The sequence below is a fragment of the Meriones unguiculatus genome, chromosome 4, assembly GCF_030254825.1.
Source record: "Meriones unguiculatus strain TT.TT164.6M chromosome 4, Bangor_MerUng_6.1, whole genome shotgun sequence".
Classification (NCBI taxonomy): domain Eukaryota; kingdom Metazoa; phylum Chordata; class Mammalia; order Rodentia; family Muridae; genus Meriones; species Meriones unguiculatus.
In genome coordinates this window covers 123,520,799-123,548,022 of record NC_083352.1, presented here as the reverse complement: position 1 = coordinate 123,548,022, position 27,224 = coordinate 123,520,799, and the positions used below count along the sequence as shown (strand labels likewise).

The 27,224-nt window shown below is 49.4% G+C and overlaps 1 protein-coding gene across 4 annotated transcripts; it reads right to left on the bottom strand.

The window, feature by feature from the left end:
• On the bottom strand, positions 1-26,963 carry Ggt7 (gamma-glutamyltransferase 7). 4 transcript variants are annotated; one of them, XM_060382994.1, is made up of 15 exons: positions 26,575-26,963; positions 24,019-24,229; positions 15,143-15,378; positions 14,759-14,910; positions 13,468-13,585; positions 11,906-12,068; positions 11,405-11,601; positions 9,727-9,814; positions 8,006-8,133; positions 7,757-7,845; positions 4,804-4,953; positions 4,570-4,687; positions 3,974-4,111; positions 2,586-2,685; positions 1-727 (listed from the first exon to the last, which is right to left on the bottom strand). In XM_060382994.1, the coding sequence occupies exons 2-15, from the start codon at positions 24,185-24,187 to the stop codon at positions 564-566; spliced, it is 2,010 nt and encodes a 669-aa protein (XP_060238977.1). In that variant the 5' UTR covers positions 24,188-24,229; positions 26,575-26,963; the 3' UTR covers positions 1-563. The 4 variants fall into 4 exon arrangements, with proteins under 4 accessions (XP_060238977.1, XP_060238978.1, XP_021496183.1 ...); XM_060382995.1 differs by lacking the exon at positions 26,575-26,963 and adding an exon at positions 12,190-12,257 and having other exon boundaries at positions 11,906-11,979; positions 13,456-13,585; positions 24,019-24,413; XM_021640508.2 differs by lacking the exon at positions 26,575-26,963 and adding an exon at positions 12,190-12,257 and having other exon boundaries at positions 11,906-11,979; positions 24,019-24,376.
• Positions 26,964-27,224: the final 261 nt, after the last annotated feature.

The window sequence follows — 27,224 nt, the reverse complement described above, 5'->3', positions numbered from 1 at the left end:
TCGTGGTTAAGCAACATTCTTTCTTTAATTCCCCTTTGCAAATGGAAGCCCCTGAGCTGATACCCACCCCCACCCGTCTGCCTGAGGACCTTCAAATGTGAGGCCCCTGCCTCAACCTGGTGGAAGGGGAGGATTGCCTCTCCCTATCATGGCCAATTTAAAAATAAAATCCTAGTCACTTAAGAAATGGGGCCAGGTACAGGAACAGAGAGCTGGAAGACAGGGCCTAGGTCAGACCAGTCTGAAGGTGTGGGGTTGTGAGACCCTTGAGAAGGGTTTGCAAGCACATCCCTAAGCTCAAGGACAGCATGGCTGAGAGGAGAAGAGACAGACAGACAATCTGACTCCTCAAGGTCCTGCCTGCCTGGTCATGGGCACTGACGTCACCATTACCACCAAAGGCCTCCAGTTGGAGAATTTTCCAGTTACAGGGTTTGCTGAGCATCCCCTCTGGCCCCTGATCTGAGGCATCCATGGGGTCCCCCTGAGACCAAACCTGGGAGAAAGAGGGACTCTGGGAACATGCAAAGGCGGGGAGCAGAGATCCCGCCCACCCCAATGCTCTACAGGATGGTGGCTCCAGCTGCATCTGGGCTCCGAGGGTCCTTCACACCGATGATGAAGTTGTTGGTTCTCCGACTGCCATGGACCCAGGATAAGACATCTACCTTCTCCACATGGTGACCCCTGGCCTCCAGGAACTCGATCTCTTCCTCAGTGAACTCACCTGAAAACCATCCCACAGCACACATGCATTAGATCACTGACTCACAATCAGATCTGAGTCACGGTCTTGGTTGACTCAACAGCAGGAACTGTATGACTTTGCATAAACTGCTTTCCTTCTGTGAGCCTCATTGTCCTTGTGCACACAGTGGGGGGTTACAGGGAACCTACTATATAAACCTCTCGAAGGAATTAAAAGGAGACACTGCTTGAAGCCTTGCATACAGTCAGTGATCAATAGGAAGCAGGCATTCTTGCTCTATTTCGTTTTGCTTGGGGCTTTTGTTTTTTGAGACAGGGTCTTTCTATTATGTAGCCTTGGCTGTCCTGGAACTCACTCTGTAGACCAGGCTGACCTTGAACTCACAGAGATCCACCAGCCTCTGCCTCCCTGAGTGCTGAAATTAAAGGCATGTACCACCACGCCTGGCCACTAGAAAATTTCATATTATTGACTAGCATTAAATAATGACATTAGAAATCTATTTCCTTCGTGGTTCACTTTTTGTCCTTTTGATTATGGGAAGGATCAAGTTTCAGTCTGCTCTCTAACATTTCCTGAACTTCTCAAACAGTGAGAGTGGTCCTCCCGGCCTTCTGTAGATGACACTATCTGACTGTAACCTAAATATATTTGATTTTTAAATAACTATTCGTCGTCTACTTATTGTCAGTGGTGTCACTTTCCTATTCGTGATCATAAGGTTAAATGTTCCAACTGCACTTAGAAAGAAGGGGTGTATCTGCAGAGATTATGCAGAATGATGCAGAGTTTGTGAAATCACAAAGCTGCCAGGTAAATTCTGAAGTGTGGGAGACAGCTGGTCTCCAACACCTTTCTTTTGGGGTCTTTCACAGATTGCTCCTCCTGTCCGGAGAGTCACTTATCATCCCTACGTGTCTAATCCCCACTCCTAATTCAAGCCCCAGCCAGTCGCCGCCTCTGCTGTGAAGCCTCCCAAAGCCATTTGCTGGTAGATTTTTGACAAGTTTATAACCTCCGTGAGCTTCTTTATCTGAAAAATAGTGATGACACGGACAAGGCAAGGACTGTCTCAATCAGTTCTGGATCCTCTTTGAACTAGCAGAGTACACTGTAATAAGAACTACTCAAAAGTGTAACGTTTTCCTATTTATAAAACTAAGCTGTGCCCGAAGTGGAGCTTTTTTAGTTCGGGGCAACTCTGTGTCCTCACCACAAAGCCCTGAGGTTCAGGATTTGGTCCCTGCTCTTCTCTCTGTTCTTACCAGAAACATTAGTCTCTTTTTATTTCTCAAAAACCATGAAGCCCAATCCTGCTCTGAGTTCTCTGCACTCGTTCTCTTAGCGTACAAAGCTCTGCCCCAGTTTTTGACATGGCAGGGGCTTTCTAACTCTTCAGATCTCACCTTAGATGTCACCGCAGAGAAACTTCCCTGTCCCTGTACGTCCCATTATAACACCCTGCTCTGATGCTGTGGCTGAGCTTTTCTCTTGCTATCTTACATTTCCTGATTATTTTTCCCATCTGCCCATAAGTGCAGGACTGCCTCAGAGCTGGCGTGACGCTTGGCACATAGTTGTTCATCATATACTCATGAATGGAAGAAGTTCACACAAAGATACTGTATCTCATTTTATAGAGGAGAAATAAAATCTCAAGAGTTGAGACATGGATTTCCTAACGTCACAAAGTCAGGAAATGCCAAGATGGTCTCAATCCCCAGGTCTTACATTGGTCCTACAAGAATTTGTCAGGGGAAACCCCCAAAACCTTCACAAAAAGGAAGTTAGTGATGGTCGAGGCAGGAGAATCTTGGGAAGAGCCCTTCTCCATCAGTCCCTGTGCCCGTCCTACAGGAACCCGCTGTGTACTCACTGTCCACCTGCAGGAGGTTGGACTGCAGGTCTGGGTGGAGGCGGCCTCGGGCCAGACTGTCACTCAGGTTCCGGTTCAGGGTCAGGACATTCAGTAGAACCTGTGCGCAGGCAAGGAGCAAAAACATCAGAGGTGTTCCAGAAACAATGATTCAAGACTCCATCGCTCTCATCCTTGGCCCAAACCCTTTAGTCTTTAGAAAGCTCACACTAGGTGTATCATCTAAGTCTAGCAACAGCCCTGGAGACAAGTGACCCATGGTAACTGTCCCCATTTTATAGAGAAGGAATCTGAGAGCCAGAGAGAGAATGTGACTACCTTTTAGAGTTTAAGGTAGAGCCTCTACTAACATTAGACTTTTATAATCTAGCCCAGGGCCTCCTTCCCTTCTCTCCCAATAAGGCAGGCTGAAGAGGGTGGTTCAGGGAATAATGTGGGTACTTTCAGCTCAGTGGTTAGACCTGGATAGACTCTGGAAACTCAACTTCCTCTCCAGTGCTACAGCTGAATGAACTTGAGCCAGCTTCTTAACCTCCCTGAGCTTCCCTTTCCTATAAACTCGAAACATCCTTCTTCCCAAAGTTGAGGAAGTTAAAGGAGTTAACATACACACAACACACATTATATCACACACACACACACACACACACACACACACGAATACACACACCTGTATACATACACTCACACACACCTCTCTCTCACACTCACACACACATATTAGATACACATCACACACACCTCTCTCTCTCTCTCACACACACACACACACACCACACTAGCACTTAGTAAGACTGTGATGTTTGCTACTGTAATTCAGTTCACAGACGAGGATATGAAGGCTCAAGAGAGGCTAAGTGATTTCCCCAGCACCACACAGTTGAAGACTGGCAGTATATGCCGAACTCACGGGATTCCAGAGTTAGCTTATCACCTATCAAACTATGAGCCTGGTGTGTGTCGGGTGCTCAAGGCACTCACAGAACAGTCTTAAGGTATCCTTGATAGTAGCAGGACCTTCCTTTCAAAATAAGACCCTACAGGGGTCTATTCAGGGGTCTACAGGTGGTCTATTCAGATACAGAACAGGGGATGAGGGGACTTGAGGCTTATGGAACGCAGGCAGCCAGATGTTAAATTACTTCTTAATTCTACTGGCCTTGCAATGTTCCCTGGAAGTCATGGAGACAGAGCTCTTCAGGGCCCCACTTTTGCTATGAAGCCCAGCACTACACATCTGTACCCAGCATAGGCCCGGCACAATGCAGTAGGCTCTTGATTGCTGGAAGGGGGGAGGGAGGAACAACCCAGAGGTGTGTGGGACATCTGCAGACCAGGTCACAGCATGGCTCCTGACTACAAAAGATCCATAATGGAGTACCTCTCACCTGGGTCAGGCCACTGAGGCCTCGGGCAGCTCCGTTGGCCCCCAGAGCGAGGTAGGTCCCACAGAGTCCTTCTGCTGGTCGGACCACAGTGGGAAGCAGGAAAGAGAGGGGCCGCTTCCCTGGCTGTACCGAGTTCTCCTGTTGCCCGAGGGCAGAGATGAAAAGGGAGATGTGGAGTGGAGCGGTGCAGGGGAAGGAACAGCCTACTACCTATGCCACATTTTCTCTTCTACAGGGTCCACAAGTTTGGCCTGTGGGGATGGCAACAAGGTGCTGTCTGTAAAAGAGGATGTGTTCCAGCAAGACTAGAGTGCTAGGAGCCAATGAAAAGAGGAACCATGCTGGTGTGGATGGGGAGGGAAGATACTGAACCAAGAAAAATGGCAGCGAGAACAGTGACAATGGCAACGGACCGTCTCTATGTCTTTGCCCTATAGGAAGCTTGCAGGGGCAGAAGTGCTGGTCTCCAAGTGGACGGTAATACTTGAGTTCCGCCTCTTGTCCCTCTTTGGTGTCCAGTCACAGCTCTGAGCATCAGCTCTGAGCATCATTAGCCCTGCAATCTTACATCTCCAGTGTCAGACGCAAGACCCTACCAGGCTAGGTGCGGAGTGGTTAGCAGTCCTGTTGGGCCAGGAGAAGTCTAGCATCTGGCTGTTGAGAAGGATCCCAGAGGGAGTGAGGAGGCCACTTCCAAAAGGCCGGTTCAGGGAGCTGGGGGGTAGACATGAGGTTGAGTGAGCCTCGTGGCTGCCTTCGCCTCCACCCAGCCTCTCCTTCCATCCTGCTTGGAATGAAGTCTTGCTGGTTCTAAGTCTGAGCTGACATACCTGACCATGGCCACAATGAAGTCATCAGGGCCCATGACCAGCACCTGGGCAGCTGTGGGAGCCCCATCCAGCTCATAGACAGGCAGGAGAGGGGCAGGGGCTGCCTGAGAGTCACTGATATGGCCCCGGAAGTTGGCAGCCTCCACCTTGCTGAAAGGGGGAGGTAGAAGAATGAGCACACAACACCTGTCATTGCTTCCCACCTTTCTGCGACGCTGTGTGACTGCTTGGCTAAATCTGCCTTCTCCACTGGAACATTAAGCCTTACAGAGGCAGATCACACTGCTAGCACAGAGCAAACACTCAGAAAATAACGACTGAATGGGACCAGTTTATTTAGGTGTTATTCAGAATTAGAGCCAGCCTTTTATTTTACTTAATGTTCCAATCAAGAGGCACAGTTATTTGGCTCTATTCCTTTCTAAGGAAATGTCTGGGCCTGGTAGATTCTCTGCAGATACTTGTTTGGAATAAACAAGCTTGACTGATTTGGCCTAATGTTTGTAGTTTGAAACTAAGGTTCATTAAGAATTTAGTTAGAGAGGGCCCATGAGACGGGGTAGCTCGCTAGAGGTGCTCTCCGCAAGCCTGACCACCTGAGTTCAATCCCCAGAAACCACATAAAGGTAAAGAACTGGCTCCATAAAGTTGACTGACTTGGTCTGACTCCTGACCTCTACACACGCATCATCATAAAAAAGATAAAGTTTTAGAAAAACATTCAGTTGGAATCCAGAGTGTTGGTGTGCGATTGTAATCTCGGCACTTAGGAGGCAGAGGTGGAAGACTTTAAGAGCTAGACTGAACAGGGTTCCAGGCCAGGCCTGGCTATGTCGCCGGATTCTATCCCCAAGGAGGAGGAGGGAAAAGAGGAGAAAGAGGGGGAGGAGGGAGAAAAAGCTGCAGTGTTTTAGTTGAGGAAAGATTTTTGTATATGGGGATTTTTATCTGTTATTAGGGTTGGTTTTTTGTTTGTTTTGTTTTTTTTTCTGTTCATGGCAATCCCTCAATAACTATTTACTGCTGAAACTGTTGCATATGTTTCATGGAAAGGCAGGCATGTTTTAGATCTGAGTTTGCAGGCGGGAAGCCCGGCTGAGGAGTTCTCCATTATCACTGCTAATCACTGTGTGTTGGGTTATTTGTACAGCTCAGGAAATGATAAGTTGGCAAGGGTAACCGAAGGCATTCATTTAGTTTTCAACCAAAAAGGCTGAAGGGCCTCCCAGAGTGAGCTACAGGACTTCGGTGGGTGGGAGAAGCTTGGTTTTCACGCCTCGTCCTCGCTGCTTTGCTGTTCACTAGTTTTCATTGTTCTTCTTTCTGCCCTGTTTTGATAAATGATAATTAACTTTTGATTTTGTTTTTTGAGACACCATCTCTCTTTCTAGCCCTGACAGGCCTGGTGCTCACTGTGTAGACCAGGCTGGCTTTAAAGTCACAGACCTGCCTGCCTCTGCCTCCAGAATTCTGGAGCCCAGCATGATAACTTTTGTTATGGTGTGTGTTTGTACGCGTGCCTCTGAGTGTATGTATATGCATGCGTGCACACTTGTGTGCATGAAGGCACAAGCCTGCCTTTGGTGTACACGTGACAGGATGTGCCTGTGGAGGTTAGAGGACAATCATGGGTGTCTGTCCTCACTCTTCACTTTGTTTGAGGCAGGCCCTCTGCTGTTTTGTCCACTGTATATCCCAGGCTAGCTTCCAGGAATGCTATCTCCATCTCCCACCTTTCTCTTCAGAGGTTACTAGAATTACAGACAGCCATGCCAGGTTTTTATATGGGTTCTGGGGATTCAAACTCAGGTCCCCACTCATGTGCTGAAAGTGAGTTTACCTACTGAGCCCAGCCTCATAGTTTTAAACTGACAGGTACAAATAAATGTATTTCATATGTAGCTGCTCACACTCGAGCTGAGGTTGGCCCGAAACTTACTAGGTAGTCTCTGCTGACCTTGAAATTATGGTAATCCTCCTGCATGCTGGAATTATAGGCATGAGCCAGCAGAATCATGTTTTGAGAGGTGGATACACACAGAGGAATTGTCAAATCTAGCTAACTAACAACTGTGACAGTCTGCAGTTATCATTTTTTGGTAAAAATACCTCTTTATTATTCAAAATTTACTAGCTTGTCATGAACTATAGTCACTATGCTATGCAGGAGACCTCTTGAGTTTATTTCTGCTATCTGCAGCTCTGCATCCCTTTCTCCAAAACCTCCCAATCACCATCTTTTTGCTTTTAAATTACAAGTTGCTTACAATTTAATTCAGAGTGGTGTTTGAGTAACAGTACAAATTTACATTAAGCGTATTTTTGGCTTCTGATTTTCCAGCCAATTAACCCACTCTTACTTTTATGGCCAATTAATAATGATAAATTGCATTTGAAAAAAATAAATAAATTGCATTTGTTGCACATTTGCTGTGTTCCCAGTTAATGTGCTAAATGCTCTTGCTCTTAAAATGTTATCTATTTCCATGTTCTTGTCATCAAAGCCTCACAGAGTGGATATGGTACTGCCAGGCTCCTTGTGGAAACAGACTTAGTGAGTTTAAACTACGTTCCCAGAGTGACAGCTAGCAAATGTTAAAGTGGAGGTCTAACAGAGGCAGCCTCCACGGTATATTTTCACTGCTGTGCTGCTGGCCAAGACAGACCCACTGAAATCCCCGTCACCTCCAGCATTTACAGTACTGAATCCAGGCTTTCCTTTGCTACTCAGTGTGGAGGACAGCTGTGTCCACATAGGTTAAGTGCACGTAAAGCTCATAAGCAGGTGACCAACTTGCTCTGCAGACAGGGAAGGTGATGCAGCCAGAGGGACCCATGTCACACGGAGGTAGGGTCCATCTAGAAGGGACTTGAGACTTGAAGAGCTTTCTGCCCCATCCCTTCTCCCACATGTACCCACATTTCTGCTCTACCCACGTACGGCAGGACAAACCTGAGCATGTCCTCCATGCTCTCAGTGATGGTAGAGTCATAGACAGGATCTCCCAGTCTGCTAGCCAGGGCCAATGCAATCTTCAGGGTCTGAAAACATAGCAGGGTTGTGGGAAAGGCTGCCAGGCCCCTCCTAGCACCCCACTTGGGGAAGCCTCCGAACTCAAAGGTGTTTTAGACCTGCTCCAAGGAGGAACTTCCCCATTGCTAGTGTCCCCAAGTCCAGATGAGATGGAAAAGTGGGCCTTACCTCTGCTACCCAGTGAAGTGCCTGCTCACGGGATACCAGGCTGGTAAGGTTGAAGCCCTCTAGGATGTTGAGAGCACTGATGAGGGCTGGGCCTGTGTGTGGGGGTGGGGGACTGAGAACCAGGTGGCCTGAAAGAATAGGAAATGACCAGATGGCAGGAGAGAGGTCAATTCATCTTCATCTAGCACTTCTCATATGCACATCCCACCATTGCACACAGGGTGCTAGCCCTCATGAGATGAGGAGAGGAACCACTAAGAGAGGCAAAGGGACCCACTGAAGTCTACATGCTGGCCAAAGGCAGAGCCAAACTGGAGTCAGGCACTGGTCTTCTGCCTTCTCTGCCATAGGCGAAAACGAAGACTTAAGAGCTGGGCTGTACTCAGCACACGTACTAAATCTGTTACTTGCTGGGAGCCACATTGCGGGTCACTGGCAAAGCAGGGACAGGCGACCACATGTCTACAGAATCCTGGTTTGCTACAGTGTTCCTTCCGTCCCTCCCACAGTACAGGGACTGTTCAACAGCCCTGATGGTTCCACTCAACCTGAAGCTTCCAGGGAGCAGGAGCCTTCTCTGCCTACTCAGTCGCTCAATGGTCGGACATTAAGAGAGTAACACCAACACTGGAGGCATGGAACACTGACAGTAACCACCAGCCTTGTCTAATCAGAAACGGAGGCATAAGAAGCAACTGGGCCAAGATTAGAGGCTCAAGGTACTGGACTGTGGAGACAACCCAGCCTGGGAAGGGAAAACAAAAAACCCAACATGTATTCGGTGTCCACTGTGGTCAAGGCAACTTCCGCTGCTATCTCATCAAGTGCTCATGGGCACCCTGAGATGTGGACACTATTACTGTCTCCATTTTAAGGAGGGAACCGAGACTCAGAGTGGGAAGCCCACGGCAAGAGGTGCCACTGACAATCACCAAGGCCTCCCTGACTCCAAAGCCACATTCTTTCTTCTACCTCTGGATGAGGAGTCAGGAAGATGGGAGCCTGAGAACATGAACTCAGAGGACGCCTCACCCAGGGTTTGAGGTAACCTGTCCTTCCCAGAGAGGCATGAACATAAGAACCCCCAAAGGGCCTAGACCCCAACATCTTGGGGGTAAGTGGACACAAACTGCACGCATGCCACAGGCTTGGATTTCTAAATTTCTGGTTGGTTTCTGAGTTGCTCCATTCCTAACTAAGTCTCGGCTGTCTTCTACTGTGAGTGAGGGGCAAGTGTGTGATTGCCTTAAGGGATTTATTCTGCCCTTAGATGGACTTTGGTCTGACAAATCCTTAGGAAGCACAGTCAATGAGAAGGGAAGAATACTGAACCCAAATGAAGACAACCTAGGACGTAGCTCAGCAATGGGGAATTCATCCTCCCTGAAGGGCTCAATTCCCAACACTCTAAAAAAACAACCAAATAAATAACAAGCCCCCAAACAACAAGAGGAAAAGCCACATCCAGAGCCCCAAACTTCCAGGTCTCAAAGGCTGGCCAGGTGACCCCCCACATCCTGACCACTTAGGGTAACTGACCCCATGGTTATTTTAGAAGGTGGCTGGCTTTGGCTTATTTCAACAGTTGGCTTCCTGGGGAGCTCATTGCCTCTGTTTATCTCCTGTGACATGGAGAGCAGTTTCCAGGTCACAAAAGATGTAGCCATGTACTGAACAGTTTCTCCTGAGTGGGGACCCTTGGGAGCTGGGGGAGAGGTCACCTCTGTACACTCCACACACAGGCTTCTCCATGAGTGTGCTATAGTTGCTGAAGTCCTCTTCAGTTATGACACCCCCCGCATGCTGAGCCTGGAGGGGAGAGAAGGACCATCCATCACAGTGAGCCCACATGGCCATGACACATGTTCCAATCACAGCCAGACAACCTGTTCACAACTCCGGTCCCCATGTACCCACCACCGTGTCCTTTAGGGATCCCCTCAGCCTAAGGAAAAAGGAGGCAGAGGAAATAACGCATATCTAAGAATCATCAAAACTAGCCAGGCGGTGGAGGCACACATCTTTAACCCCAGCACTTGGGAGGCAGTGGCAAGTGGATCTCTGAGTTAGAGGCCAGCCCGGCCTACAGAGTGAGTTTCAGGACAGCCAAGGTTACACAGAGAAACCCTGTCCCATTAATAATAATAATAATAATAATAATAATAATAATAATAATTTGACATTTAAAGACAATTAAAATGTCTTTAAATTTTAATTTAAAGACAACCAATTAAAGACACTAAGAGCTGGGGGTAGAGCTCAGTGGTGAGTGTTTGTCTAGTATGTGCAAGCCCTAGATTTGAGCCTTAGGATGGCCCTCCTCCCAACAGTAAGGCTAAACCTATGAGCTCTGAATGACCTTGGCAGGACTGACCCTATTAAACATAAGTGAGCACTCTTTCCTGACCAGTGCACCAACCCTGCACAGATCAATGTTCACTCCATTCCAGCATCACACTCATTGACAGTGTTTTAAAAATAATCTTAAATAGTTTTATTCTTTTAAGAATATGGGTATTTGTCTGTAGGTAGGTCTGTGCACTGTGTGCATGCAGTACCCATGAAGGCCAGAAGAGGGCATCATATTCCCTTGGAACTGGAGTTCCAGACAGTTGTAAACCCATTCAGATGCTGGGAAGCAAACCTGGTCCTCTGGAAGAGCAGCTAGTTCTCCTCACTCCTGAGTCATTTCTCTAGCCCCATGCCAATTTGAAATTTGAAAAAATTCTTTTTTTTTCTTTTTTGTATTTTCCAATAAAACTTTTGACTTATCTGCCCCCAGTGAGTTACTCACTGAATTTCTTGGCTAATATATATTCATGTGTCTGGCAGATTAATAAAAAACAGTGACTGGTACAGAGAATGTGCTTCATGGCTGAATGGCACACCTATGTAATCTCCACAGTATGACAGAGGCTTGGAAATGTCCCCGCGGCACAGTACGGTCTGAGTACCTGCTCTTGTGCTTTCCTTTGATAATATTCTCAGTACCCATTATTGCCCTGAACTAGGCCTCTTTGGAGTTAGGGTGCCCTCCTGCATCAGTCTCCTAAGTCAGTTTACCATCAGTTCTTGGAAAATCCCGGACAGAGCAGGGAAGAGTCTAGGCCCAGGGGAACTGAGACCCATGCTGTGTTTGCACCAGGCCCAAGCCCTGCACAGCTAGCACCAGCCCTGAGAAACCCAGCTGCTCCCTCCCAAGCCAGAACACCTCTCCCTGTGTACTCCATGTCACACAGCAGGCGAGGCTTCTTGCCCTTAACAACCACGGGCGACATAGCTACTGCGTTACTTTTGTTTATGACACACAACCAGAAACTACGTAGAGGAGAAAGGAGGAGGACGGCACCTCTGCTACGGTCAAGCGTGCATGCCCCATCTTCCCACTGCCCCACTCACCTCGGCCACCATCTCCAGTGTGAGGTTGCCACCATTGTAGAAGGCGGCTGGACCAGAGAGGCCGAGTATATCCAGCACCTCAGCTAGATCGGGCCGTCGCAGCAGGGAGCCAGGCAAAGGCGGGTGGCCCAACGGCAGGAAAGTCTCCAGGAAGCGGTCAGAGGCATTGGGAGGCAGCTGCTCAGCCAAGGCATGGGCTGGGGGGAGGTTGAGAGGCTGGGTGGGTGGTGCCAAGACTGGACTTGATAGGTGGGGTGGATGAGGGCTAAGTGACCGGCCCTGAGAGCTCTGACTCCCCAGAAGCCTGTCATGGGGAGGAGGGGGCGGTGGGGATACACAGGCTCTTCCCAGATCCTCTTGCTGGAGGCTGCCTCCAGGCCAGAGTGGGATGGGAAGAAATCTGAGGTGCAGACTGGAAAAGAGAACCCCTCTGCTTGGGGCCCGAGTCTCAAAGGCCTCCCACTAGCCTGGCACCTTCCCCCCACCTCCAGCCCCACTGACCTAGATCATGAGTCACGTTGAAGCCATCTTGGGCCACAGCTGCTGCGAAGGCCAGGACTTGGGACCAGGGCAGCCTGAGGGGGCCGGAGAGCAGGGGGTGGAGGATGTCCTGGGGGGAGGAGGAGGGGTCCTGGGGAAAGGGGGGTTCCTGGGAAGGAGAATCCTGGCAAGGGAAGGGGATATTAGGAAGGGGAGTCGGGGAGGAAAGAATCCAGGAGGACAGGGAAAGGCCACCCAAGGAGGAATGTGGGCAGAGACCCCTGGTCCCCAGGGGTGATCTTTACCTGCCATAGAGCTGATGAGCTTCATGTAGCCCTTTCACCATTCCGGGGACCCCCACCAAGAGCCCAGGCTGGGCGAGGCGGGCAGGCGAGGGAGAGAGGAGACCAGGTCACTGGAAGGGGGGGGCTGGGCTGAACTCCGCAGAGCCCCAAGCCAGGAGTGGCTGGCACAGGGGAGAGACATAGGCCAAGTATCCCAGGAGAAGGGCAAGGTTTCCCCAATGGGTACCTCTCCCCCAGCCCTGACTTCTTATATGCAAATGCAGAAGGATCTTTGTCTCCCGTTGTTGACGGATTTCATAAATTAAGCAAGCCCTTTCAAGAGGCAGGGCATAATCGGTCTAGGTAAAATTGGTTCACATTGGGTAATGGGCACTCTTGTGTCTTTTTAAGTGAGGAACAAAGGACCTCAGTTTAGCCAGTTCATCTTCATGCCACCATTGCTTGACCTGTGATAACTCGGGGGTGGGTTTGGTTTTTGCCAGGACACTAAATACCTACTCTCCCAAGTTACTCTGTTTTCCTCCTTTGCTCTCTATAGTGAGTCTGCCTCTAGCATTTCTTCCTCCCAGTATGACACAGCCTGGGAAAGTCATAGTCATCAGGCTTAGGGTGAGAGAGAGGAGTTTGTTTGCTTCGGTTTTGCAAGGAAGGGTTTCTCTGTGTAGCCCAGGCTGGCCTTGAACTCAGGGATCCAGCCTGCCTCTGCCTCCCAAGTGCTGAGATCACAGGTGTGCACCACCCCCCATCCCTGGCTGAGTCAGATGAGTTTTAAGGCAATAACAGAGTGATCTCTCAGGGTACACAAAGGTGGCCTTACACTTTATTCCAGACAGGTGAAACTGCCAGAGAAGTAAGATGCTGCAGTGAGTCAGCTGTTATGAGTCATCCGATTTTTTTTTTTTTTGTTCATTTAACTTTAAATTTTAAAATTACAATTAATGAATGAACTAGTTTGTGTGTGTGAGTATGTGCACAGACCACAATGGGTGTGCATAGATCAGAGGTGAACTTGTGGGAATCTGTCCTCTCTTTCTACTGTGGGTCCTGGAGATCAAACCGGGGTCGTCAGGCTTAGTGACAAATGCCATTACCCTGGCTCATTATTTCACACTGGGGGAGGGTAAGCTGCCTGTCATTACATAGCCTAAGAGCCTTTTGCTCAATGCATTTTACCATCCCATAGTAAATATGTAGCAAATCAATGCTCAGGTTAGCAGAAGGGAATGAAGGCCGACCTCTCCCTCCCCCTGGACCTGCTCTTCTCACCAGGGTCCCCACCTTGGTATCCCAGGATCTCTGCAGAGCCTCTTCCCTGAGGGCCCCTGGTGCGGACTCCCGGAAATCAATTAGGTGGCTCTCGTTTCGCCGGATATCGTGTACCAGCATCACACCCCCACTGGGAAAGACACAGAAGGCAGAAAGCGTTGGGAACCCAGCAACCTTCGGGAAGATTAAAATGCCACTCCCTTAATCCCCTGTTGGAGGCTGAAGGCTGTTGGCCACATTGGGCCAGCTATTGGAGCCCCCTCCCCAGCAGGAATTGAGAAACTCAGCCATCCCACAAAGGGTAAAATCCAGGGGGTAGGGAAGCCAGGTTACTGGAGACTTTAATCCCTGATTAAGAAAAATGCAGAGACTTGGGGAACAGGCCCTCCCTGGCCCAGAGCTGGACTCGGGCCAGCTTCCTGCACCTGCCCACTTACCGTACCCTCCCCTTCCACCAGGCCTGGATTATGTAAGGATAAGCCCTGTGAGGCCAAAAGGGGAATTTCGTTGGTAGAGGCTGGAGGGTTGGGCCTACCAAGAGAATGATTTCAGTCAGCTCGTTCCTTTACTGCGGCATATTTCCATCTGAGGTAGGGGTGGGCAGAGTGAAATGTGTGCAGCCAAGTGACAAATGAAGGAAAGCAGCATAGCTAACTAACCAAGTGGCCGGGGCTACAGCGGAGCGGTCAGCACCCTGATCCACGGTGGGAGGCGCTCTGCTCAGCTTCAGGTAACTGTAGCCACAAGGAAATGTGGGCTTGGGGTGGCCTTTCTAATGAAAACCATCAACATTTTAACAACAGCAAACTTTAAAAAAAAAAAAGTTTTCAATGTGCAAACCAAATCAGCCTAGGTGCTGGGTTTGGCTTTGGAGTGTCCAATTTGTAGCCTTGGTTTTAAGAAGTACAAGTCTTGGGTGTATTTTCTGTGGACAAGGTCCACGGTTTTCATCAAGGATTTGTAAGTCTAAAAGTTGGCGCATCAGTGCCTTAACTGATGCCCCGTTGCTTCCTGAGCACCTCATTTTATACACCACAGAGCTTCTCTCCTGGTGGAAAACCATGAACACCTCTGAACACACCTCCATATCTTCCATATGGTCCGCGGTTCTGACTCAACCAGGGAGAAAAAGGGTGAAACTGGGTATTGAAAGAGAAAAAAAAAAAAAACGCAAGGAGTGTGGGGCCTACCTTTACCTTAAGCTCAGACTGAGAGAAACCTGCAGCCAGGCCCACAGACCACGAGACAAGAAGTAGGCCTGAGGGGACCCAGGCCTCCACCGGGTCCTTACCCAGTTCCTTACCCGCCCAGGCCAGAACTGTGTGGAGCCACAATCCCCAAACACAAGGCCGCCGCCACAGCTGCATCCACGGACGAGCCCTGTTTACTGAGCACCTCCATGCCCAGCGCCGTGCAACGGGAGGCATCCGTCACCACAGCACCCTGCTGGAAAATCTAGGAGCAAGAGAAGGGGGCTAGCAGGGCCCACCACCACCCGCAAGCACCTCCATTAACCCAGAACCTCGGCTTTCCTGTCGTCCGGATTCTCAGAGCCCTTTCCTTCGGGACCGTGCGCTCTAAGTCACCTCTTCCCTTCCCATGTCTTAGCAGCCCTCTCGCCACCCAGCCAGTTACTTCCCATCACCCCCTTCTCTCAGGTTCCCTCTTGCCCATCCGCTCCCCTCACCTGGGGATCCCCGAAGTAGATCTGCATGACCAGCGCCACGGTGACACCCGTGGCGAAAGTGAGGCAGGCGGTGACGATGACCGTGAGCCCGTCCTGGCGGCAGGAGCACTCGGCGGCCGCAGCAGAGAATGGGTCCTTGCGTGTCTCCCGTAGTGGTGACCCGTCCTGGCTGCCCATCTCGGAGGATGAGGAAGGCAGGCGCTGTAGCCGGGCGGACTTCAGGAAGGAGTCCGGGTCTGTGGAGCGGCTGGGTGTGGGTCTGGCAGCCTCCTACCCGGCCCTGCAGCCCAGCCCTCAGGGCGGCAGGGCGGTCCACACTGCTCCCCTCGCCCCGCCCATCACACAAACCGCACCGGCTCCCTCCGTTTTCCTCCACTCCAACACACCTTAGGGCCTGCAGGAAATCAGTCCTCAGGTGGACAAAGACCTTAAACTGGCCGGCTGAAAGGCTGAATTCCCGCCTCTGGCAAATACCCAGCACAAGTTCCCTGAGACTGGTACCCAGGGCGGAGAACAGCCAGGAGTGTGAGGATGTTCAGCCTCCCCCGGAAACCCTTATCCTGTCTTGGCTGGGTACCAGTCTCCAGGACAAGGAGGCAACTACCAAGCATCCTCGCTCCACGCATTCATTCGTTCATTCGTTCAGTAGACAGATGCCTACTATATGTCTGGCCCTGTGCTGGAGCAGCTCACTGCCACCTTTGCAGATGTTCTCAGGCCAATGGAGGAAGAGAAAATGAACAAGGAAGAGAAAATGAACAAGTTGTGGCAGCTGTTTTAAGAAGCACGAGGGGCTGGGGAGCTAACGTACGAGCGCTCGCTCTGCAGGCATGAGGACCCAACTCCTCAGCACCCACCTAAAATAGTGCTCTGACACCATTGTGGGGCAGAGACGGGGGCGGGGGGGGGGGGGTATTGGAAAGCCAGCTCCTCGGCCAATCCAGCCCCAAAGCTTCCGGTTCAGTGAGAGACTGTCAAGGCTGAGAGCAATAAAGGAAGATGCCCAAGGCTCTACTACGATCTCCATATGTGCTCTCATCTGTAAGCACGCACTAACACCCACACACACTCACATGCACAAACACACACACACTCACTCACACACACTCACTCACACACGCACTCACACACACTCACTCACACACGTGCGCGCACACACACAATCACACCAGAGCATGAAATGAAATGTGAAGCGGGAAGGGGGACCGCTTACTAAGAAAATAAGGGAAGAGTCTGGTGAGGAAAGGACTCTTGAGCTGAGAATGAAGGGATAAGAAAGTGCTGCCACCGGCAGAGAACAAGGAGTTTGTGTACAGAGTGTTCCAGGAAGAGAGAGCAGCAGGTTCAAAAGCCCTAATGTAGCAACGAGTTCGGCGGTTGAAAGAAGCCAAGGTCTAGCGGCTCTGGTGCGGCAGCAAAAGAGACAGAAACGAACAGCCAGGGCAGAGGCTGGTCCTGTGGCCATGGAGAACTGGGACCACTCGAGAGCCATAAGACGGTGACACCATCTGTGGTGGTCTGAGTAAGAATGGCCCCCAAAGGCTCATATATTTAAATGCTTAGTCATCAGGGAATGGCCCTGTTTGAAAGGATTAGGTGGTGTGGCCTTGCTGGAGGAAGTGTGTCACTGAGGGTGGGCTTTGCCCATGCCAGGCCCAGTGTCTCTCTTCCTGTTGCCTGTAGACCCAGAGGGAGAGCTCTCGGCTACTTCTCCAGCACCATGTCTGCCTGCCTGCTGCTGCCATGCTCCCAGCCATGAAGATAACGAGTAAAACCTGACACTGTAAGCCAGCCCCAATTAAATGCTTTCTTTTATATGGGTTGCCATGGTCATGGTGTCTCCTCATAGCAATAGAACACTGACTAAGACACCATCTGTTTTGTGTTTTCAAATGATCCCTCTGGCTGCTGTGTGCAGAACAGGAAAATAAGAATGGAGGCGATGGAGAGTTGAACACCACTTATGGACAAGTCACTTCTAGCCCTGGGCCTCGCCCTTCCTCATCCTGACAAGGCAGCGGGATTCCATGTAGTGATGGAGGCACAAGGTCATTTCCTTTTCTGCCCACGTAAACTCCTGTGCACACCTGTAAGTTGGGCACTGTGACACAGAAACGGGGGATCCTGAGAGCTAACTCCTCAGCCAGTCTAGCCAAAAAGGCCAGCTGTTGGTTCAGTGAATTGTCTCAAGGGACGAGGTAGAGGGTGATGGAGGAAAAGCCCAGGTTTTGCTCTGGCCTCCTTGGGCAGCAGTGAAGTGCCCACAGTCCTCTCCTCTGGGTGTTATTATCCTTGAACCCATACCCCAGTGACCAAAAAGTTCTAGATATTTGTGAACAAGGGAATAAGGGGATGACGTGTAACACGGTGAGTTCTTATAAGTTTAAACATTTGAATTATAACATTAAATTTTGACTGTCATATTTTCCATGTTTACTTGATAAAACCTAAGCTCTTTGACTTAGTGCTTAAGGACCTCCATGACTCACACCTCCATCTTTTATGTAAATAAGACACTACATACATCTGGGCAGTGATTGTACATGCCTTTAATCCCAGCACTTGGGGGAGGAGAGGAATAGAAGCAGGCAGATCTCAGAGTTCAATGCCAGCCCTGTCTACAGACAGTGTTCCAGGACAGTCAGGGCTACATCAAAGAAACCCATTCTCAAAAAACCCAAAATAAATAAATAAATGTTTTTAAATCGCATACACAGATAAAATAATGATGTGTGTAAAAATTATTAAAATGCACTTACAGTGGTCTGTTTTAGGAAAAGACACTCTAGATAGGAATTAGGTAAATAAATGTTTTGATTGAAAAGAAATTGTAATAACATTATTATTTACTTTGTGTGTGTGTGTCTGTTTGTGAGACAGGCAGCCCTAGCTGACTTTGAACTTTCTAAGTAGCCCAGGCTGGCCTCCAACTTGAGGCAACCTGCCTGTCTTTGCCTCCTGAGTACTGTGAGTATGGGTGTAAGTATGGGTGTAGGGCCCCATGTCTGACTTATATTCCTTTAAAAAAGTTTTAAATTTATTAGTGTGTGTGTGTGTGTGTGTGTGTGTGTGTGTGTGTCAGACACAGAGAGACAACTAGAGATAAAGACAGAGACATAGAAAGCAGACAGGAAGAGTGTGTGTGATGCAGCACTTCTGATGGTCAGAGACAGTTTTCTGGGGCTGCTTCTCTCCTTTGACCTTGTTAAGGGCACAGCCCCTCTTCTTGTCTCTGCTGCTTTTCAGACCCTGAGCTAGACGGCCGGCAAACTCCCAGACATTCTTCTGTCACCACCTCCTGTCTTAACTGAAGGAGTCTGGAGATGCCAGCTACCACGTCTGGCCTTTTATGGGTTTGCTGGATCGAATTCAAGCCGTCAGGCTTGCATGGCAAGTGCTTCTACCCACTGAGCCACCTCGGCAGCCCTATTCCTTTTTACATGGGCTTCATACATATCATCATGCCTGGCTTTTTTTTTTTTTTTTTTTTTAAGATTTTTCTTTCTCATTTGCTTTCTTTGCCTTCAGTGTGTGTGGAAGTGTGTGTGTGTGTGTGTGTGTGTGTGTGTGTATGTGTGTGTGTGTGTGTATGTGTACAAGTGTACGCACATGCCCACATGAGGAGCTCAGAAGACAACCTGTAGGAGTTTGTTCTCTCCTTCTACCGTATGGATCCTGGTATTAAACTCAGGGTATCAAGCTTGGTGCTTGTTCACTGGCACCATACCCAGGTTTGGGGGGTTTGTCTGTTTGTTTGTTTGTTTGTTTGTTTTAATGTGAGTCTCTGATTGAGCTATCTCTTCAACATTTATATGCCATTAACATTTTTAACATATACATTTTGAAATAAAGAGTAAAATCTGCACAGAGATAAGAACTAGAGGATGACAGGGTGTGGTCGAGCACACCTTTAATCCCAGCATTGGGGAGGTAGAAGCCAGTGGATCTGTGAGTTCAAAGCTAGCCTGCTTTACACACTGAGTTCCAGGTCAGCCAGAGCTTCATAACAGAAAGACTCTGTCTTCAAAATCAGCAAGAAAAAGAATTAGAGGGTGAGACTGGACAACTGGCTCCTTGGCTAAGAGCCTGTGCAGGTCTCGCTGAGACATGAAGTTCAGTTCCCAGCACCTATGCTGGGTGAGTCACAACTGTCTACAACTCCAGTTCCAGGGCACCCACCTCTGGCCTCCGCGGGCACTGTACCCACATGAAGACACCCACACATATACATAACTAAGGATAAAAATAAAATCTTAAAAAAAAAAAAAAAGGCCAGGCATGGTGGCACATGCCTTTAATCCCAGGACTCAGGAGGCAGAGGCAGGCAGATCTCTGCGTTCAAGGCCAGCCTGGTCTACAGAGTGAGTTCCAGAGAAGAGGACTTTTACTTTTTTTTCACTCTTTCATTTTGTTTTTACATTAAGCAAATAACATGTAATTTTCTTCTTACGTCTTTTGCTTTTTAAATTATTTTTATTGTAATTTTATGTGTACATGTGTTTTGCCTGCATGTACATCTGTGCACCATATGTGTGTCTGATGCCCTGTTTTTAACTTTTTATTTTTTACAAAAAAGCTAGATAGGCTGGCTGGAGAGGTGGCCCAGCAGTTCAGAGCACCGACTGCTCTTCTGGAAGTCCTGGCTTGATTTCCAGCACCCACACGGAGGTTCACAAGGGTCTGTAACTCCAGCTCCGGGGAATTCGAAGCCCTCTTTTAGCCTCTTCTATACCTCTTGCATGTGGTGTACACACATGCAGGCAAAAGCACCCGCACACATAAAATAAGAAAACACTTTGAAAAGTTTGTTTTCTTGGGGGTCTCCCTTAGATAGCCATGCTTGCCTCTAAACCTCAACATTATTACCAGCAGTCTGTAAATGAGAATTCATTGAACAAATATGAAATATCCGTTGTGGATTCAAAACCCTCCTAGGACCTTAAAAGTATCAAAAGAAGGGCAGGAAGGGGTTTTGAACTTTTATTTACCTATTGTATGAGGTATGTATGTGTGTTCACAGACATGCATGTTCGTGTATGTAAAAGCATGTTTGGAAGTTGGAGGACAGCCTTGGGCATCGGTTCTGGTTTTCCATATGGCTCAAGACAGTCTCTTGCTTACAGCTGTGTAGACCAGGCTAGCTGCCCCATGTGCTGCTGGGGTCCTGTCTCCATCTCCCCTCTCACTGTGGAAGTGTCATCATGTTTTGCTTTGTGGATGGGTTCTGGAGATTTGAACTAAGGTCCACATGCTAAGGCAGCAAGGGCTTGTGTTTATTCATGCTGATGATACACTAGGTATTTCTACGACCCCCTGAGCCAGGCTCCACTTTCCCCACTTTACAGATAAAGAAACCGAGCTAAGTGGTACCACCAGTCTAAGGCTGTACATGAATACGCGGGAGAAACGGGATTCTGTGTCACTTGGTAGCCTCATTTCTGTTGTCCCATGTGGCAGCTGTTTCCAATCTAATAAGCTAGGTGCGTGCAGTGGCAGACATCTGTGACCCCTGGACCTGGAAAGAAGGGGCAGAAGCATCGGGAGAGCAACTTTGCCTGGGATACAGGAGGGGCCTGGGGAAGCAAACAAGGAAAAAAAAATCCAACCTTACTAGGTAAGTTTACTTTTTATTTCCAGACACTTGCCTATCAATTTGTTTTCTCCAATGAGATAGAATGACTTAAAATGAAGATAATGTGGCCCTAACACAACTAGATTTATTTATGATTATTCAAACAGCATATCAGGTTACCCATTTATTTAGCAAAATTATATACCGAGAAGCAAAATATAAAAAACGGGGGGGGGGGAGACAGGTTCTTGAGTACATACATGACATGCACCCCGCATACACGGAAGGACAATAATCCCATTGCTAAAAGCATAAGTGACATACTGGGAAAGGATTGGTTTGGGACCAGAAGAAAAAATGTTTATGAGAGACAGGCATTGTGGCTCAAACTTGCAATCCCCCCACATCAGGGCTACAACAAGTTTGAGGCCAGTATGGGTTACAATAGTACATTCCAGGATAGGCTCGGCTACACAGTGAATTCCAGTCTAGCCTGAGCTACAGAGTAAGATATTAATCTCAAAAGAAAACGAAAACGAAACAACCAATTAAACAAACAAAAACCCAGCATGCTTTTGGAGAAAGGTAGGCTTAATTTTGATTATCCTGAATTTATGAGACAAAGGAGTTGCTGTCTGAAGGTAACCGTTCAAAATATTTAATTTTCTTTCTCCTCCATGTTTTTCAAAAACAGGTTATAATACATCCTAGGCTGGATGTGAATTCCCTATAGATAGCCTAGGCTGGCCTTGAACTCTCTTACGGGGAGATTTCTGAACTTGGGAGTGACATGACCAGAAGTGCAGAGTGACAAGTGTACTGAGGTGGCAGGAAGTACAGCTAGGAGTCACACAGGAATGACCGGTGAGCAGCTTCGCTGAGAGAGGTGCTGGTGAGCTGGAGTTTGGGAGATTCTCAGGAGGAAGGACATAGAAAAGCAGGTCACATTTTAAAAGTGAGAAGAACGGGGAGAGATCCGAAGGCAGATTCTGGGCATCTGCGTTGGATGCTGACTGAAAGGCAGCGCCACTCACCGAGAAGGGCACCGGACAAAGGGAGTCGTGTGGGGAAGGCATGCGGAGTTCAGCATTGAACGTTGAAGGCTGAGCGTCTGCAGGCCACCCGGAGGCTAATGCCTGGGAGGGAAAGGCTCATGTGGTGTCCATGTGGAAGAAAGGGGACAAAAGTGTTTCCAAGTGGCCACTGGCTAGCACTCTTTGTTCCGGGGCCTGACGTGAGATGCCTGGCACTTGATTCTGGAAAGCTAGCCAGGCACAACCAAGGTCCTGGCAAGGAAGATGGGATAGTGCCGGTAGGTGGCACTACTAGGTTGAGAATGTAGAAGGTCATGCCAGCCTACAAGCCAGGCTAGCCGCACTGAGAGAGGCGCTGTGGCGTCAAGATGCTCACGCTGTTCCGATGACGGCACGGCTCTCCACACAAGTCCTGGGTACCCTGCTGTACACGCTTGTGATAAGGTTTAAGTTCCCATGAGCTCAGGGAACCACAGTCTAGGCTAAATTTCTGAAGTGTTCTACCACTGAGTTATACCTATCCCCTCTCTGTTGAATTGCCATACACATCAGGACACAGCCTACACTGAAATCCCCCAAGGCATTCCCGAGCTTTGGGAACTCCATTCCTTGTCATTATTTCAGCCTGGCGTCTTCTCTTTTTCATCTATTCATTCAACACTTACTTACCGAGTACCCAACACTTTGCTGAGTGTTAGAGAAAAGATTATGAATAATAATAATTAAAAAGCCACAATCCCCGCCCCTAGGCCTTGTAGGCATGTAGTCATTACATCACTGCCCAAATAAATACCTGCAGGCTTTTTATAAAGCAATGGTTTTAACAAGGGGCCAGGAGGAGAAAGGTCAAAGGGTCTGCTCTGTTATTTAAAACAGATGGATATTCTTTGTCCAATTGGAAGAGAAAATTAAGGCCCAGTCCAAGTGCTAGTCTTGCTCTCTGAATAGGAAACTGGGATTAACCAGATGGCTGGTATCAATAAATGACCAGAAGGCTGGTTCCACCAAGACATACTTTCCCCACATTCTCCCTTCTACTGCCAAGGCTTCTCCCCCAAGAAAACTCGTTTTGATGGGCAGCTCTGACATTTGAGGACCCAAAGTCTCCACACCCCATTCCCATTCCCATCCCAGGTAAAGTGTGAGCCAGTCAGGTTGGTGGAAGCCGCTGGTTAGAACCATATGACCAGAAAGTGGGAGAGAATTGCCAGCTGCCAGCCAGGCCAGGAGTGACAACGGCGGAGCCAGACTAGAAAGAGCTGGGCCGGAGAAGCAGCCTCCTCCAGTGCGGAAAGGGGTAAAGCCCAAGTGGAGGCACCACCAGGAGGAAGTCAGAGAGGGAGGCAGAAAATGCTCTAATGCCAGGAAATGACGTTGAAGGAAAGGGGGCAGAGGGATGCAGGATACAGAATGGAGGGGAGTATAGAGCTGGGCCACATGGGTAGGAGAGATAGCACACCGGAAGGAATACTAAGCTCTTGGCCCTCAGCTCTTTCTCTCTCTCAAGTCCTGCTTCCTTCCCTGACCCCCATCTTCTTCAGATTCTGCAGTAAAAATTGGAGACTGCTTCCTGGGGAACAGATCTTGCTGCTGACCAGAAGCTCCTACCGGCCTGACTAACATCCGGGCCAGATAGACATCTCTGGAAGGGGTACGGTAATTCACAGAACAGTAAAGACACTGTAGTCCCCAAGGACTCTGAGAGGTCATGCTGTCCATTCCCTTGTCTCCCAATACCCAGAATTCCCAGACAGAGGGGAATCATATTTTCTATACCCCTCTCTGGACATGGAGAGATAGATTCTCAGCTCTTTTCTGGACTCTCTGCTTCCCACAATCCCTGGCTGTGGTGAAGTTCTCCTTAGAATCTAGACTCATCCCTCCTGCTGCAGTCTCTGGCTTGGTTTCTTCTATCCTGTCCTCTGTGGCTAGAGAGAAGCCTTTACGAGGTGACCACAGCTGTTCTTTAGGCTCTCGCTTCCAGCATCCCTTCCTTCTCAATAGGTTCTTCCTAAAAGGTAATCATAATCCCTCCTACTGCAGTCCTTGCATCCTCTCCCATGTCGCATCCTACGCCTCTAAGGCAAAAATACCCTTCCCCACCAGACACTTAATAGCGCTGAGGGAGAAGGAAAGAGGTCCAGGATGAAGAGGATGAAGGAGATGGGAGACTGGAAGTGGACGCTCCGAACAGGAGGAGGAGGGCAGGGACCCCCACCCCCACCCCCACCCCCCCAAGGCGGGGCGGGGAAGGGGCCAGAGGGCCTCACCGGTATCCGGGTCTCCCAGGAAGGCGTCCTCGTCTTTGCGGCCCCTCAGCGGGGCCGCAGGCGCTGGCTCATCCTCGGGCAGCCGCGGGAAGCTGGTGATGCTCATGTAGTCCACTGGCGAGTAGGCGCCTAGAGCGCTCTCCTGGCTAGCCTCGTTCTCTGCCGCCATCCTCGCCCTAACCCCCAGCAGCGCAGCGCCTGCCGGAAGTGGCTGTGGAGAGGGGGGTGCGAGGGCGGAGGGCGGGGTCTGAGCTCCTGGACAGCCGGGAGGGGGCGCCCCCACCCTCAGCAGTGTCCTAGCCTGACTCGCCCCCGCCTGCCCAAAGTCTCCCGCTTGCAGCCCGCACGCAGGTGCAGGAGGATGGGCGCCCGGAGGGCGGTGGAAGGTGGCCAGGCAGAAGACGCTACTCTGGGCTCCTCATGCAGTCTCTGGCCCTTCCTCTTTCCAGTCTGAATCTCTCTCAGATTCCGTGCGCTGATGGCAAACTCCTCATCGACGCCCGATCTTTCCCTGACCGCTTGCTTCTTGGACCCCAAACTTCTTTGTGGGCACCGAGATTCTCCTCTGATCTCAGACCACTCCCCCAACCCATTTCAGGTTACTTTCCGGACCCTAAGACTTCTCTTTGACTTACAGCCCTGACTTCATCCCACCCCTAGATTCCTTCTAAATCCCCAACCCCTACTTCATCCCGACTGCTCTTTCATCTGCAGACCTCTCTTGAACCTCTCTTTCCATTTCACATCCCTTTCTGCGTCCCCAAATTGATCATGCTTCTCTTCTAAACCCCAACTCCTGGAACTGCCCTGATGTATCGACATGGGAGGTTGGCCACCCCAGCTTTAGGCTCTTCAGAAGCAAACGCTCAGGTTCATTTAGCAGGTCAGAACACGGTCCTTAGTGTTTCTTTGGCATTTTAAAGAGCTCTTGATGTGGTTCTAGCTAAAGTAAAAGAAGTAACTGCAGTGTGGTGGAGCCGTGGAGTGGGATGGGAAGGATGAATGGATAAGATCGGGGGCTTAGCAAGTAAGTCTTGCTAGAGTGCTTGCCTGTTGTCGGGGTTTGACATCCATCATCAGGAGGAGGAAGAAGAAAAAGAGGAAGAGAAAGGAAATGTAAGGATGAGAACACATTTCTGCACGCTAGGTGCTGCCAGGCCCCTCTCTGGAACTTCTCTCCTAGATCGAAGAATCAAAGTCATGAGTGCAAACTTCCGCCGCTCAGTCCACAGGCGGAGAGATAGATAGGGCTGGTGAAGCCTTGTGTACACAGGATCTCTTCCCTTCCCAGCCCCTGGCTCCACGCTCGGGGTGGAGCCGCAGTGCCACTGGTCGACAGCAGGGGGCAGGAGTAGCTAGCGAACAGTTGCAGGAGAAGGGCGGGCGGGTCAGAGCGACGTACTGGAGGTGGGAGTAAGGAGTGATCATCTTCATGTCAATTGGCAAAATTATATGTGCTTTCTGCTTCACATAGAGGTTCTTATATTACTAGTGAGGTCTGTATGGACCACGGTTTCCGTGATTCCCTCCTACTCCATCAGTGAGCATTATCCTCTCCAAATGAGATCCGTGTCTACTCCTTCATTGTATGGTGATGCTCTCCCGTGGCCGCTGACCCTTCTCATCAGGGTTCAGATACCCTTAGTAAAATCTTCACCTCCTTAGTAAAATCTTCACCTTAGTAAAATCTTCAAGTCTGAAATGGGTTGGGGGAGTAGTCTGAGATCAGAGGAGAATCTCGGTGCCCACAAAGAAGTCTGGGGTCCAAGAAGCAAGCGGTCAAAATGAAACCTATGCTTCTTAATTCCGTTAACGCCATCCACGTCCTGAACAGGGCTCTTCCATGGGGTCTGAGACCTCCAGAAAAATCTCTGCCTCCTTAATACAGTTTATGCAATTTCAGTGAAGTGTGTATCCGTTCAGAGGAGTTGATGTCTCCTTGAAAAAGTATCTGTTCCCTCGCTGAGATCCATGACTATTCCACAAGGTTCCTATGTGCTTAGTGGGCGCCCAGACCCTCCCCTCAGGATTGGTAGCTCTGGATCATATATCTGAACAAGAGGAGATTTTTATTTCCACTTTAGTGTGTGCTAAGTTTATAGTCAGTTGGACAAAGATCCCGGTGACAGGCGGGTAGATGGGTCGCAAGGCCTGAGTAGGAGTTGCCTGCTTCAGACCCCAGACTCACTCTTGTACTTAGATATTTAAAGATCCTTGTCTTGACAGTCTGAATTTTTAGATGAGGTGGCCTTTTCTTGGTGATAACTGTAGGTAGGAGAGGGAGGTCTCCTAGGCTTCCTTCTGGGTAAGAGGATAGAGGGAAGCCAGAGGTAAGTAAACCCAATTTGTAGCAGATGGTAGTATACGTAGGTGAGGTAAGGGATGCAAATGATTCCTCTTTATGTTTTTATTATTCTGCACAACCCTTGGTATTTTGCAAGATCTGGCTCCTGTTTGTGTCAGTAAAAACAGACAGCGCAAGAACTCAGATTTGACCCCGAGCTGATCATTATTTGCTCCCTGACTGTGAAATTTCCCTTCCTTTCCCAAATTTACCTTTTGTGAAAAGAGAACTTGTGCTTTTCGGCAAAGATCTGAAGGATCCTCCTGGTTTTCACTTGGAGTCTTGTACTTTATCTCAGGATGGAGATTTATGGAGGCAAAGAGAACGACAGTATGTCCTCAGAGGTGGTAAAGAATCAGGATGACCCGTGTTGGTAAAAAGGGTCATATCCGGGAGCTGTGCCCTCAAGGTTGTGGAAGAGTTTTTCCGCGGGAACGGAAGAGGGGTGTTGTTCGGCTGGAGTGTCATCCAGAAGGAACTGCATGCCGCCTGGCTATCCAGTTCGGTGGAGTGACAGGATTGTGGAATCAGACCACTGTGAATGCTCAACGGATGACACAATGCCTCTCATCAGCCAGCCTTTCCCGTCTCAAGCTGCGCGGCGCCATAACCCAACCCCCACCTGTCACTCCAAGACCCTAACTCGGTCACTCCACAGCCCTGCCTCCTCTCCTGTCACATCCAGCCGGGCTACACCCCATCACTCCACGGGCCCGCCTCCTCGCCTGTCACCTCTGGTCCCGCCCCCTCGCTGTCATTCCAAGGCTCCACCCCTCTCCTGTCATTCCCAGACCATTCCACCGGCTCTCGCCACGGCTACACCCCTTCCGGCAAGTCAGCTCCGCCCCTGCCCCAACTTTCC